This window comes from Benincasa hispida, chromosome 11 (assembly GCF_009727055.1).
Source record: "Benincasa hispida cultivar B227 chromosome 11, ASM972705v1, whole genome shotgun sequence".
Taxonomy (NCBI): domain Eukaryota; kingdom Viridiplantae; phylum Streptophyta; class Magnoliopsida; order Cucurbitales; family Cucurbitaceae; genus Benincasa; species Benincasa hispida.
The window spans coordinates 60,599,288-60,612,933 of record NC_052359.1 but is presented as its reverse complement, the minus strand read 5'-3'; the positions used below and the strand labels follow the sequence as shown (position 1 = coordinate 60,612,933).

The 13,646-nt window shown below is 33.6% G+C and overlaps 1 protein-coding gene across 1 annotated transcript; it reads left to right on the top strand.

The window, feature by feature from the left end:
- The first annotated feature begins 8,110 nt into the window (after positions 1-8,110).
- LOC120090132 (ABC transporter G family member 20-like) lies at positions 8,111-10,930 on the top strand. Its single transcript, XM_039047651.1, has 2 exons — positions 8,111-8,539; positions 9,118-10,930. The coding sequence occupies exons 1-2, from the start codon at positions 8,125-8,127 to the stop codon at positions 10,863-10,865; spliced, it is 2,163 nt and encodes a 720-aa protein (XP_038903579.1). The 5' UTR covers positions 8,111-8,124; the 3' UTR covers positions 10,866-10,930.
- The last annotated feature ends 2,716 nt before the right edge of the window (positions 10,931-13,646 follow it).

The window sequence follows — 13,646 nt, the reverse complement described above, 5'->3', positions numbered from 1 at the left end:
AATCAATTTATTAAAAACACGTATAATCATAGAACCCTAATTAAACTATTGATTTAGTTTTTGCAATGATACTTCAGAGGTTTAGAGCAACAATCACCGAAGGGTGATCAACTACTCCTCCCCTGAATTGAGACAATCTCAGCTAATCACTAATACCAGAATAACTTTTATTCCTATAGTTTTTAGCTGTCGTTTTTCGGTCAAGGATTTATTAACTAGCTTAATTTATCCTGTAAGTGTGAGCCTCTCATTTTTGGATCATAGAGGTACGCTTCAACAGACTGCTGAAAGAAAATAAAACGGTTAAAGATTAACCTAAGAAACTCTATCCATTGTTGGAGTTTGCATTGTTCCAACTCATATGATTAGACCCTCCGAAAGGATGGTCGGTCTGGGACGACACGCAAGCGGACCATAGGAATCTCACGGTGCAACCCAATGGAAGAGACCATAGGATACATTGACACACATCCCTCTCCCACTTACTATAAACACTTTCCTTATTCGCCTTGCTATTGACCGATGCAAACACTTTCCGAAGGGAGGCTATGCCCAGGGCGACACAAGTCAAGCATGGATCTCACGGTGTGAACTCTTAAGGAGGCAAGAACGGAAATTTGATATATCATATATACCAATTTCCTCCCACTAAAGTATTCTAATATGTTTAGGATTTTATTATACTTAGTTAAAAACGGGCTAATGAATTTAGCTAAATCCTTTTAATTTGCTCAATATAATATTTATATTGAATGATTTAACAATACCTAATTTCATTCATTAAACTCTTTAATAAAATCAATCATTTATTGCATGCTTATAAAATATTTTCTCAATTCACCTCCTAGATTGGTTCCCAGGTGGAGGTGTTCCATTTCTGTCAACTTAAATATCCCCGCCTAGACAGAACGTTCCTCAAACAAAGGTCATTTATGGCAATTATTTTATACATTAATCTTTTAACGAAATTCATTTTAATCCTGTTAAAATAAATTAAAAGATTAATCTGTTTCTAATCTCAGTAGAAAAACTTCCAACATAAGTCTAGGTGAATTAATTTTAAACCATTGAAAATTAATTTGGACCTATATTTGCATGCAAATCTTGATTATAGATTTTAATCTATCTCATTAAAAACATAACACTTATATTTTAATACTTTACTAAAACCTATAAATTTACATCTAATGACATTGGTTAAATACAACAATTATATTTATCTAAGTAATACCATGCTCAATACAAATTTCAATTTCATTTGATAAATATAGTACTTATATTAATCATACATGAAAATCAAGCATTCACATACATCATTCCACCATTCATTATAATAATTATAACATAGCATGATGCATGAACATGCTTAATGTGATCATACGTCCTTATAACATAACACTTATATTATGTTATAAGAATGCACGTACACTTATAATCATGCATCCATAAAATATAGCCCTTATATTTAATTATGATGCATGTACATGTTTATCCTAAGGTAGAAATTTTTTGAATTTATATGACATACAATATGTAATATGTATTCAAACATTAATCTAAATATACATCCAATGTATAATTAAATTAATTTAAAAAGAAAAAATTGGATCAATTTTGGCACTCTAATGCAAAATTAATATAACTATTATATCATTTAATTAGTTAATACTAATTAATTACATAAGCAAATTAGGTAAAAAAAAAAAAAAAAACAGCTTCAGCCACAACCTCCTCACGTGTGCTCAACCATAGATCCATCAAAGTTCATAGCATCCCGACATTATGACTTCCTCGCGTTGCACCTCACCTCGTAGCGGTGCAACACTGTGATTGTAGTGTCGAGACGTTGTAAGGCAGAATACCCCTTTTTGTGCATTTTTGCTCCGAACTTGCCTCGAACACCTTTGTTTCTCCCGATCTCTTCAACAATAGTTGCTCTATCGATTGACACGGACTTAAAGACTCAAAGCAAAAATTAAAATGCCCAAAAATACAACGGGCCATTGCATTTTAATCACATTAAAAGGTAATCTAAGTGCCAAAATTGAAACGTCCAATCTTGCAAACCTTCATTTAAAATGCAGATTTAAAACCCCACCTCTAAACTGATTTTTGCTTAAAAAATATGAAGAATGAAGATGTAAAAAATTGACTATGATACCAGTTGTTGGGATCGAATCTCCAATGGAAGCATGTGAACGTCTTGCATCTCGAAATTCCATTTAAAGAAACAAAAAACAGTATTCTAAAAAGAATATAGAAAGATAAACATGTTAAAAGCATGCTTGAGAAAAGGCAAATAAGAAGGAATAACCATTCTTACCTTCGAAGATTCCCAAGCTTCTACAACGATCCTCTCGCTATTCCAACGAATACGATCTCGAACACGAACATCTCCTCGAACAATATTGAACACAACCACAAGAATAACCTTGTTATTCTCTAAGAGTCTAAAAGAAGGCTAGGTGGTATCCAACTATTGGAAGAAAGTGAAGAGGAGAGAATTCTTTGGAGAGAGTAAAGAGGATTTCATTGGTGGTTAGGATAAAAATTGCAAAATGGAATTACCCTAAAAAGGTCGTAAGAAAGACTTTATATGGAAAATGGTTAGCCCCTTCTTCAAAATTTTCCCAATTTATCCTTGTGCACAATTAATTAAATAACACTCATCTAATTAATTAGCATATTAATTAAATAATCCTTTATACATTAAATCCAACTTAACATATCTATTTAATTATCATAAACATCATATGTCTTTGTGCAATACCTCTCTATTAATCTTTGTAAATCTAATTCACTAGAATTAATTATTTGAATCTCATTCAAATGTTTCTTTCCAACTTAATTTAAATTATAGATCACATCCATAATCAATTACATATTAATCATATTAATATAGTTTGCTCAAATTGATTTGAACAATTCAAATCATTCCTCTTTAATATCCTTCAGTGAGCTAATAAGGGGACCTGGTAGACCTGCAAATCAGACGCTCCAACTATGAGATTAATTGGCTAAACTAATTAATCAAATTAATCAATATTCGTTAACTATGGGTACATTTCAATAAAGACCCACAACTGCACTCTTCTCACTATAGATATATTACTGTGTCCATGGATATAGACCAATAACAGCAAGTCAATCCTTCACGAGTGTTCGTAATGTCAATTGGGTCAAATCACTGTTTTACCCTTAGGTTACCTCTGACTCCTTAAGTACCAGTGCTCTTCTAATAAAAAACTTGTTTATAGTCCAACCAATAAACAGAAATCTCTCTCGAGCCAATGAGAGGGTGGAGCCCTTTGTTTAAGTCTTGGAGACATCACTTAAGGGAACACTCCTCTACTTACCCTGAAGTGGGAAAGAGTGAATTCCATTTTGTATTATTATGTTCATAGCTCCCCACTCGGTCTTGTCTCCCAAATTGTAGGCATGTTGAGTCGGCGAACCGGCCACTCTCTCATACAAATCAAAGGACCATACCTTGTGAATAGGAGTTCATAATACACTAAGGATTCAGACTAAGTTACTTAGGTCATCCAATTAAAATAGGAACCTAACTAGTTAATGACACTACATCTAGTGGTTACTATTTCGTAGTCCAATCTTATGCAAACTCAGTGCATAGGATACATCCACTCGCGTATCACCTACACAAACGTTTTGGATCATTGTGTTTGTATCAAATACAAAGTGGGTCGTATCCATAGTGCCACCAGGATAAGGCTAAGGTACCTAGCCTTATCCCTATACTATAGATTTTCTAGGCTATTTCTTGAACATTGATCCTTATATGTCTCCACATAAAATTCAACTCATAAGGCAATCCTGAAAGTTAGTTGAATGGATTTAGGGTTATTAAGACAAAATAAAATACAACATAATCAATAACATTTATTGAACTAACATCGATAACTCATTATTAATGACAGTCAATTAATAACATTTACTATCTACGAGTTTTAGGGCATAAAACCCAACATTTACATCCCAAGCTTTTGATAATTATTGTATGCCAATTGCGATAAGTATTGAACATCCTGTAGCTCATGTTCATACATAAAATGGTTTAGTAGAATCATTCATAAAACGGTGACATTTAATTGCTAGACCATTGCTTATAAGAGCTAAGTTTCCTACATTTGTATGGGGACATGCTATTTTGCATGCAACTTCACTTGTACGCATTAGACCAGTATCTTATCATAAGTACTCGCCATTACAATTAGCTTATGACCATGAGCCAAATATTTACCATTTGAGAATTTTTTTTTTATGTGCAGTATATGTTCTAATTGCTTCACCACAACATATTAAGATGAGTCCTCAAAGAAGGTTAAGAATATATATTGGATATGATTCCCTATCAATTATTAAATATCTTGAACTCCTGGATGATGTATTTATTACACGATTTGCTGATTTTTATTTTAATGAGACAAATTTTCCAACATTAGGGGGATGATTTAAGAAGTTGGAAAAAGAAATTACATGGAATATATCGTTATTGTTTCATTTAGATCCCTATATAGATCAATGTGAACTTAAAGTTCAGAAAATAATTCATTTACAAAATATAGCAAATTAGTTACCAGATGCATTTATAGATGCAAAGAAAGTAACTAAGTCACATATACCAGCTGCAAATGTTCCATTGAAATTTGATATCCTAACACAGCAAGTTGTTACTAATGAGTCTGGAACACGCTAGAAGCGTGGTAGACCAGTGGGTTGCAACGATAAAAATCCTCGAAAAAGAAAAATAATTAATAGTGAAGAGGACTTGGTTGAGGATGTAAATACCCATGAAGAAATCCTTGACACGACTAGTGGGGAAGGTGAAATACCTAAAGATAATTATAAGATTTCAATAAACTATGTCATGACAAGAAAAAGATGAAACCGAACTAATGGAGTTATTGACAATATTTTTGCGTAATGTTGCTCTTAATATATATCTAAAAGTGAGGATCCTGAACCAAAGTTTGTTGGAAAATGTCGATGTAGAAAAGATTTGCTTCAGTGGAAAGAAGCAATCAAGACATAATTAAACTCATTTTCAAAACGTCATATTTTTAGACCAGTAGTCCGAACACCAGAAGGTATCAAACCTGTGGGATAAAAATGGGTATTTGTGAGGAAAATAAATAAAAATAATGAGGTCACAATATATAAAGAAAGACTAGTCGCACGAGGTTTTATATAAAGACCTAGTATTGATTATGAAAAGACATATTATCCAGTGGTGGATGCAATTAAACTAAGATAATTAATTGGCTTGACTATGTATGAAAATCTGGACATACATCTAATGGATGTAATCACGATATACTTATATGGATCTCTTGATAATGATATTTATATGAAAATCTTAGAAGGACTTAAGGACCTGAAACATATAAATCAAATTTCCGGGAGTATTTAATAAAGTTACAAAGATCATTGTATGGATTGAAACAATCAGGACGATGTAGTACAATTGCTTGAGTGAATATTTGTTGAAAGAAGGATATTAAAATAATCCAATATGTCCATGTGTTTCATAAAAAAATCACTGTCAAGATTTGCTATTATAATATGTTGATGAATTAAATATAATTGGAACTTCTGGAGAGCTTTCAAAGGTAATAGAATATCTTAAGAAATAATTTGAGATGAAAGATCTCGGAAGAACAAAATTTTTCCTTGGCTTTCGATTTGAGCATTTAACAGGTGAGATATTTGTTCATTGGTCAACTTATATAGGAAAAGTTTTGAAAATATTTTACATGGACAAAACACATCCATTGAACATTCCAATTGAAGTTCGTTTACTAGATATGAAGAAAGATATATTTTGACCTCGAGATGATAATGAAGAACTTCTTGGTCCTGAAGTACTATATTTTAGTACAATTGGTGCACTTATGTATCTTGCTAATAATATAAGACCAGATGTTGCATTTTCACTAAATTTATTAGTAAGATATAGTTCTTCTCCAATAAAAAGATATTGGAACGGAATTAAGCATATACTCCGTTATCTTTGAGGAACGATCGATATGAGTTTGTTTTATTCAAATGAGTCGAATTTTGATCGGGTTGGTTATGCAGATTTTGGATACTTATCTGAACTACACAAAGCTAGATCTCAAACAGGTTATCTATTCACATTTGGAAGAATTATGTATCGTGGTAGTCAGTGAAACAGACCATAACGGTTACTTCCTAAAATCGTGTTGAAATTCTTGCAATTCACGAGGTTAATAGATAATGTGTATGGCTAAGATTAATGACTCAACACATTTATGAAACTTATTATACGAAGACACAAAACATGTATATCCCAAATCAAAATAGGATATATTAAATGAGATAGAACAAGACATATTTCACAAAAACTTTTCTATGCTTACGATCTTGTATGACTACATCACTGTACAACAAATTTGTTCAAAAAATAACATGGCAAACTTATTTACAAAGATATTACCAACCGCAATCTTTGAAAAACTAGTGCACAACATTGGAATATGGCGACTCAGAGATCTCAAGCAATGTTTCCATGGGGAGGAGTAAATATACTTTTTAGGAGTATAAATTATATGAAATATGTACTATTTTCCCTTCACTATGATTTTTTTCTCCCTTGGATTTTTTCCTAATAAGGTTTTAAGGAGACATATTTTATATATATAATGGGCATCTAAGGGGGAGCATTATAAATGTTATGATAGTAGATGACCATTAGATGCTCATGCTTAGTGTCCATCGACCATATATCATGCCCCCATTTCTCAAAATGTTGTCTATGTGTCTCAACATTATACATTATTAGTGTGTATGTAATCCACTTTCTATAAATAGTGGCATTTCGTGGGTTTTAAAAGACACACATCGGGCAAAATTCATGAAAATTGGAGAAACTGGAGATTTTAGAGAATTTTCTTATTTCATATCTTGTTCATTTATTTTACTTAATTTACTTATATATTATGTTTACTTTATGTTAACATTTATTTATTTATTTATTATATTATATTATATTGGTATTCGTGTTCCTGTTGTTCTACTCAAGTTCACAACAAAATTAACAATTAAAAAATTTGACCAAAATATAACAAAATCCAAACTCATTGAGACATAAAGTGATTTTATTATAAATTTAGTTCATCGACTTTAAAAATGAAATAAAATAAAATAAATAATATGTCCTTAAACTTTTAATTTTATGTCAAATAAGTACTTAATCTACTTGCACTTTAAATACTATTTTGGTTCCCTGTATTTTTAGTATTTGTTCATTTTTGTTCTTATACTTTCAACTTTGGTTCATTTTAGTCCTTGTACTTTCAAAATATTTGTTTTGATCCTCACATTTTAAAAAAGTGATCATTTTGGTCCCTTTATTTCTATTTTACTTCATTTTTAATGCATAGAAATAGTTACTTTTTTAGAATTCAATGACTAAAATGAACAAAAGTTGTAAGTACAAGGATCAAAGTGAACTTTCTAAAAGTATATGAACTAAAATAAACCAAAGCTGAAAGTATAAAGACCAAAATGAATATTTTAAAAGTACAAGGACCAAAATGAATAAAAGTCAAAAGTATAGAGACCAAATAAGTATTTAAATAAAGAAAATTACATTATTTAATTAAAAAGATTAAAATACTATGATAGTCCATATATTTTAAAGTGTATTTAATTTTAATTTCTATATTTTTCAATTGTCCAAATTTAGTCCTTGCTATTTTTTTTAAAAAAAACCCTATCCTTTGCATTTTTACTATAAAATTTGAAAATATATTGAGTTATTTTCGTTGAAGATGGTAGGAACTAAAATTGATGAGACTATTATGAAGCTAAAATGATATTTTTTTAACCAATTAAAAAAATATCTAAGGTTTCGTGAGAATGTAAATGTATGTAAGAAAGAGGAAGTTGGGTCGATTTATGTATGACATTGGTAAGAAAAGGGAAACCTTGCCGTCTCTTAATATTCTCCGGCCGTTGGAAATTTGATACTCCAAATTCAACAACCCAAACTTCTCTCCCCCACATTATAAATTCCTCGATTTTAGTGCCTTTCCTAACTAAATTTCCCTTTTCCGCGCCTCTAACCACAACGCCGCTGAAATGGCTGTCACCGGCGGCGACGATTTGCCGTACTTCAATGACGAATTGGAGCTCAGAGAGTTCGGCCGGCGGCCCACTCTCGGCGAGCTCCTGAAGCGAGTGGAAGATGCACAGTCGCCGGACCACCATGTCCTCGACGTTAGTTATGGGTGTAGGTACCCGGCGGCGGCGCCGTTGTTGTATCCTTTCAAGCTGTCGTTTAGGAATCTGAGTTACAGTGTGAAAGTTCGGCGGAGAGGAGGTGGTTCGTCGGTGCCGGAGAATTTGGCGGCGGAGGGGAATGGTGGAAGGGTGAAGTTGTTGCTTAATGATATCTCCGGCGAGGCGAGGGAAGGGGAAATTATGGCGGTGCTTGGTGCTAGTGGGTCTGGGAAATCTACGCTCATCGATGCTCTCGCCGATCGGATTGCAAAAGGTAGTTTTATTTTAAGGCCTACTTTAGTATGATTATAGGGCCGTTTCATAATTATTTCAAATTTAGAGGATATATGCACAATTTTCAAAAATGAAAAATCAAATAACAAAGACTCTAATTTTTTTAAAAAAATTTACATTTTAATTTTTTCTTAGATTTTTTAAAAATATTTGTAGAAAATAACAAAATAAGAAATAGAGGTGAAAGTTATGTTTGACCTCTTACTAAGTGTTAATTGAGCTATGTTCACATTAACAACCTCTCTTTTCTTTTCTCATTCATCTTGGATTAGAAAAAATAAAATAATTGCATGAATTACGTGCAAATAACTCAATTGAAGAATATATATTTTTTTCCAACTAATGGAGATAATCAATATTTAAAAGGTTAAAGTAGAAGTTTATTTCCTAAACTTGGAAGAAGTATTTAATTTGTTGGCAAAATTTGTTGAGTATGTAATAGGTTATAAAAAAATTAATTTTGTGCATAACAATCAAAGTTTAAATTTTGTGAGTTTGTGAGTTATGAACTATTCCCTAATAAAACCAAAATTAAAATTGAGCTGTAATTTTGACCAGGGAAGTTGAAAGGGACAGTGAGATTAAACAATGAAATTTTGGAATCTGGATTATTGAAAGTAATCTCTGCGTATGTTATGCAAGACGACCTTCTATTTCCGATGCTAACAGTGGAAGAAACTCTCATGTTCTCGGCCGAGTTTCGGCTACCTCGATCCCTCTCAAAATCCAAGAAGAAAGCTAGAGTTCAAGCCCTAATCGATCAATTAGGTCTAACAACCGCCGCAAACACCGTCATCGGTGACGAAGGCCACCGCGGCGTCTCCGGCGGAGAACGGCGCCGCGTCTCAATCGGAATCGACATTATTCACGATCCGATACTCTTGTTCCTCGATGAACCTACCTCAGGCCTCGATTCCACCAGCGCTTTCATGGTTGTCAAAGTTTTGCAAAGAATCGCTCAGAGCGGAAGCATTGTGATAATGTCCATTCATCAGCCAAGTTACCGAATCCTCTCTTTACTCGATCGATTGATCTTCCTCTCCCATGGAGAAACTGTTTATAGCGGCTCTCCGATGGATTTACCTAATTTTTTGGCCGAGTTTGGACATCCGATTCCAGGAAACGAAAATCGGACGGAATTTGCCTTGGATTTGGTTCGAGATCTGGAAGAAACCGCTGGTGGGACGAAATCCATGGTTGAACACAACAAATCGTGGCAGAGGAAGACGAAGATTCACTCTGAAGGTAACGAGATTCATCGATTTCATCTCTGTCTCAAAGACGCCATTAGCGCGAGCATTTCTAAAGGGAAATTGGTCTCGGGCGCTCCAACTGATTCGAATCGTTCATCTTCGTTCTCCAAATTTTCAAATCCTCTTTGGACTGAGATTTTAGTGATAGCGAAACGATCGATTATGAATTCAAGGAGAATGCCAGAGCTATTTGGAATTAGATTAGGCGCTGTTCTAATCACTGGAGTAATTTTAGCTACCATGTTTTGGCATCTCGATAATTCCCCTAAAGGCATTCAAGAACGCTTAGGGTTCTTCGCCTTCGCCATGTCCACAACCTTCTACACCTGTGCAGAGGCCATCCCTGTTTTCCTTCAAGAACGATACATTTTCATGAGAGAAACAGCTTACAACGCTTACCGTCGATCTTCATACGTTCTTGCACATTCATTAATCTCCATTCCATCACTGATTATCCTTTCTCTAACCTTCGCCGGAACGACGTATTTCGCCGTCGGTCTTGCTGGTGGCTTCTCCGGCTTTGTTTTCTTCTTCTTCGCCGTACTTAGCGCATTTTGGGCCGGAAGTTCGTTTGTAACCTTTCTATCCGGTGTTGTTTCTCATGTAATGTTGGGCTACACCGTCGTGGTCGCCATTTTAGCGTATTTTCTTCTCTTCAGCGGCTTCTTCCTCAGTCGGGATCGGATGCCGCCGTACTGGATCTGGTTCCATTACATGTCGTTGGTGAAGTATCCGTACGAAGCGGTGTTGCAGAACGAGTTTGGGAAGGAATCGGAGTGTTTCATCCGCGGCGTTCAGATGTTCGACAATACGCCGCTTGCGGCGGTGCCGACGACGGTGAAGATGGAGCTGGTGAAGAGCATGGGGAAGACGTTGGGGTTTAACATCACTGGATCCACTTGCGTTACTACTGGGTTTGATGTATTGAGGCAACAGGGGATTACGGATTTGAGCAAATGGAATTGCATTTGGATCAGTATGGCTTGGGGATTCTTTTTCAGGATTCTGTTTTACTTTGCTCTCTTGTTTGGTAGTAAAAACAAGAGAAACTGAAAATATACTTTGATAAAGAAGATCATTTATGATAGCCATCCACTCTCCATATTTTATTGATATTTTCATAAAATTTTTCGTAAAATTAAGAATTTGATATTTCCATCGCAATCAACATTTTTTAAACCTTAATGATGACTTGATGAATGGAATATATGATTCTATTGGATAATCATTTAGTCTTTTTTATTTTTAAAAATTAATCTTATAAACATTAGATATTACTTCCATGAAAATTAAGCTAAATTTTAAAAACTAAAAAAAAAACAGCAGTTTTTAAAAGCTTTGTTTTTTTTGAATTTTGGCCAATAATTCAATAATTATAATTAAGAAAAATGTAAATAATTATAAGAATTTGGAGCAAATAGGCTTAATATTAAAAAACGAAATGGTTACCAAACGAGATCTATATATTTTATTTATTTATAGAACCATTTAGCTATATAGTTAATGGGTTAATTAATGAATGATGTAAGTTTACAAATATTTAGGACATCTTAGTCTACACTTATGTTTGTGCATCACATTCTATTATCCGATTATTATTTTTTATTAAGATACTAGAAAAAGTGACTTTGTTTTTAAAAGCATTTTTCACCGGTTAAGCTACTAATTTAAAAACAACATTCATCGTAGTATCACAATTAAGTGAATGTGATCAAATAATGACAACCAAAATGAGCATAGCTCAATTGATATCAAACATATATTACAATCTCGAGATCAACATTTATTATACTATTCATTATACAGTGTAGACACAATAAAGAAAAAGATTAAAAGATGTCTTGACTAATATAAGTTTATATACTAAAACTAATATAGTCATGGTTTTGGTTAAAAATATAATTTTGGTCAATATACTTATTTTATTCGATTTTAATCCATATACTTTCAGATGTCTCGTATCTTAAATTTAGTCTCACAAAGTCAACTATATCAATATTGGTTAAGTAATTACAATAACTTAATACATTTCGAAAATGTTGATAGATAATAAAAAAATATATATTAATTCAATAACAAACTAGTAGTAATGACTAAATTTAAGATTTTTTATGAAAAAATTAGGATCGATTAAAAGCACATAGACTAAAACTAAACGCTAAAAAATACATGTACTTAAATTGAACAAGTCTCAACGTATAAAGACCAAAATAATATTATAATTCATATTTATTAATTAGGTCATTCAACAAGTCGAATAATTATTATTTAAATTAATAGGTTAAATGTTTGAATTCATGTAATTAAGGATCGAGATGAATAGTAATTAATAAATAATCCAGGATTTAAATAAAATATTTATTGAAACAGAAGCTTAGATTAATAGGTAAATTTAATATTGTATCGTTAAGAGTAAATTATATCCCTAATAATACTTGCGTTTGCATAGAATATTTAAAAAAAGAAAAAGAAAAAACAGTAATTTCTATAATTAAGAAAAGCCAACGAGGCCATTGCTTCAGTTTCCTCTTTTTCGAATATGAATTCCTGCAAACCCTCGCCAATCAAAAACGCCCACCGCCCATCAGATCATCATCAATGTCGCCGCCCTACATTCCCGCCGCCGCCGTCGCCGCCTTCTCCCTCCTCCTCCTACATCTTGCGGCTGCGGGCGTCCAACCCCGGCCTCCGCCTGCATCCGCTTCCGCCTCCACAAACGCGACGACTGCACCTGCTCCTCCTCGACGCGGATCTTACGTACGCGAATTCCTTCAAGCGCACAACAAATTCCGATCGATTTTTCAACTTCCGCCGTTGAAATGGGACCGGAATCTGACTCGATTCGCGCGGCGGTGGGGCGAGAAACGCGCCGCGGATTGTAAAATGATCCATTCGTACGGTCCGTACGGCGAGAATATGTTTTGGGGGAAATTAGAGCACTGGACGCCGACGGAAGTGGTGGAATCATGGGCGGGCGAAAACAAATTTTACAATCTGAACAGTAATGAATGTGCCGCCGGCCAAATGTGCGGTCATTACACGCAGATTATTTGGAAGGAATCGCTCCGATTGGGCTGTGCGCGAGTTAATTGCGTTAACGGTGAGTTGCTGGTGATCTGTGAGTACGATCCGCCAGGAAATTATGTGAATGAGAAACCGGTTTGAGTTTCTCCGCCGCCGGAAATCGCCGGAAATCTGTTTGGATATGTTTTAATTTGAAGTCATTTATTATGGATTTTTTCCAATTCTTTTTTTGTTATTGTTTATCGTGTTTGTGTTCTCCGTCGTCTTCTTCGCCATGGATTGAAAGATTCGAAGTTGTTTAAATTTCTGGTGACGATTTTCGTTTCGTTCGGCGGATTTCAAGTTTCAGCATTCCTGCTTTTATCAGGCCAGAGAGGAATGAGAATCTTGAGAGCGATTAATTTGAGTATTTTTTCCCCTACAAAGATGAATGCATGATCATTATGATTTTTTACACTATAATTTTTTTTCTAAGAAAAAGTTAAATTGTGAAGTTCAAATAATGGTTCAATAAAAAAAAGGGAAAAAAAAAATCAAATTACATTTTTTTTTTTGTATTTTGGGGTTAAATATCCTATTCTAGTGTTGTTGATAATGAGAAATTAGTCAATTATTTTAAATTTGGCTAAATTATAATAAATGCAGAAAATAGTCCACTATTGTGTAAGTTGTAACATTATCTTTCAACATTTATAAATGTTTCTTCAGAAAATCTCGAAAAACTCGATCAACCCAACCTAATCGGAACTTGTGTTTTTTCATCCAATACAATTATATATATAGATATAGTTGTTTCAATTTAACATAATT

Bases quoted from the DNA above. Each gene is read 5' to 3' on its own strand.
- LOC120090132 (XM_039047651.1), top strand. From the start codon at position 8,125: ATGGCTGTCACCGGCGGCGACGATTTGCCGTACTTCAATGACGAATTG. The intron at 8,540-9,117 runs GTAGTTTTATTT...AATTTTGACCAG, and splicing joins CGCCGATCGGATTGCAAAAG to GGAAGTTGAAAGGGACAGTG.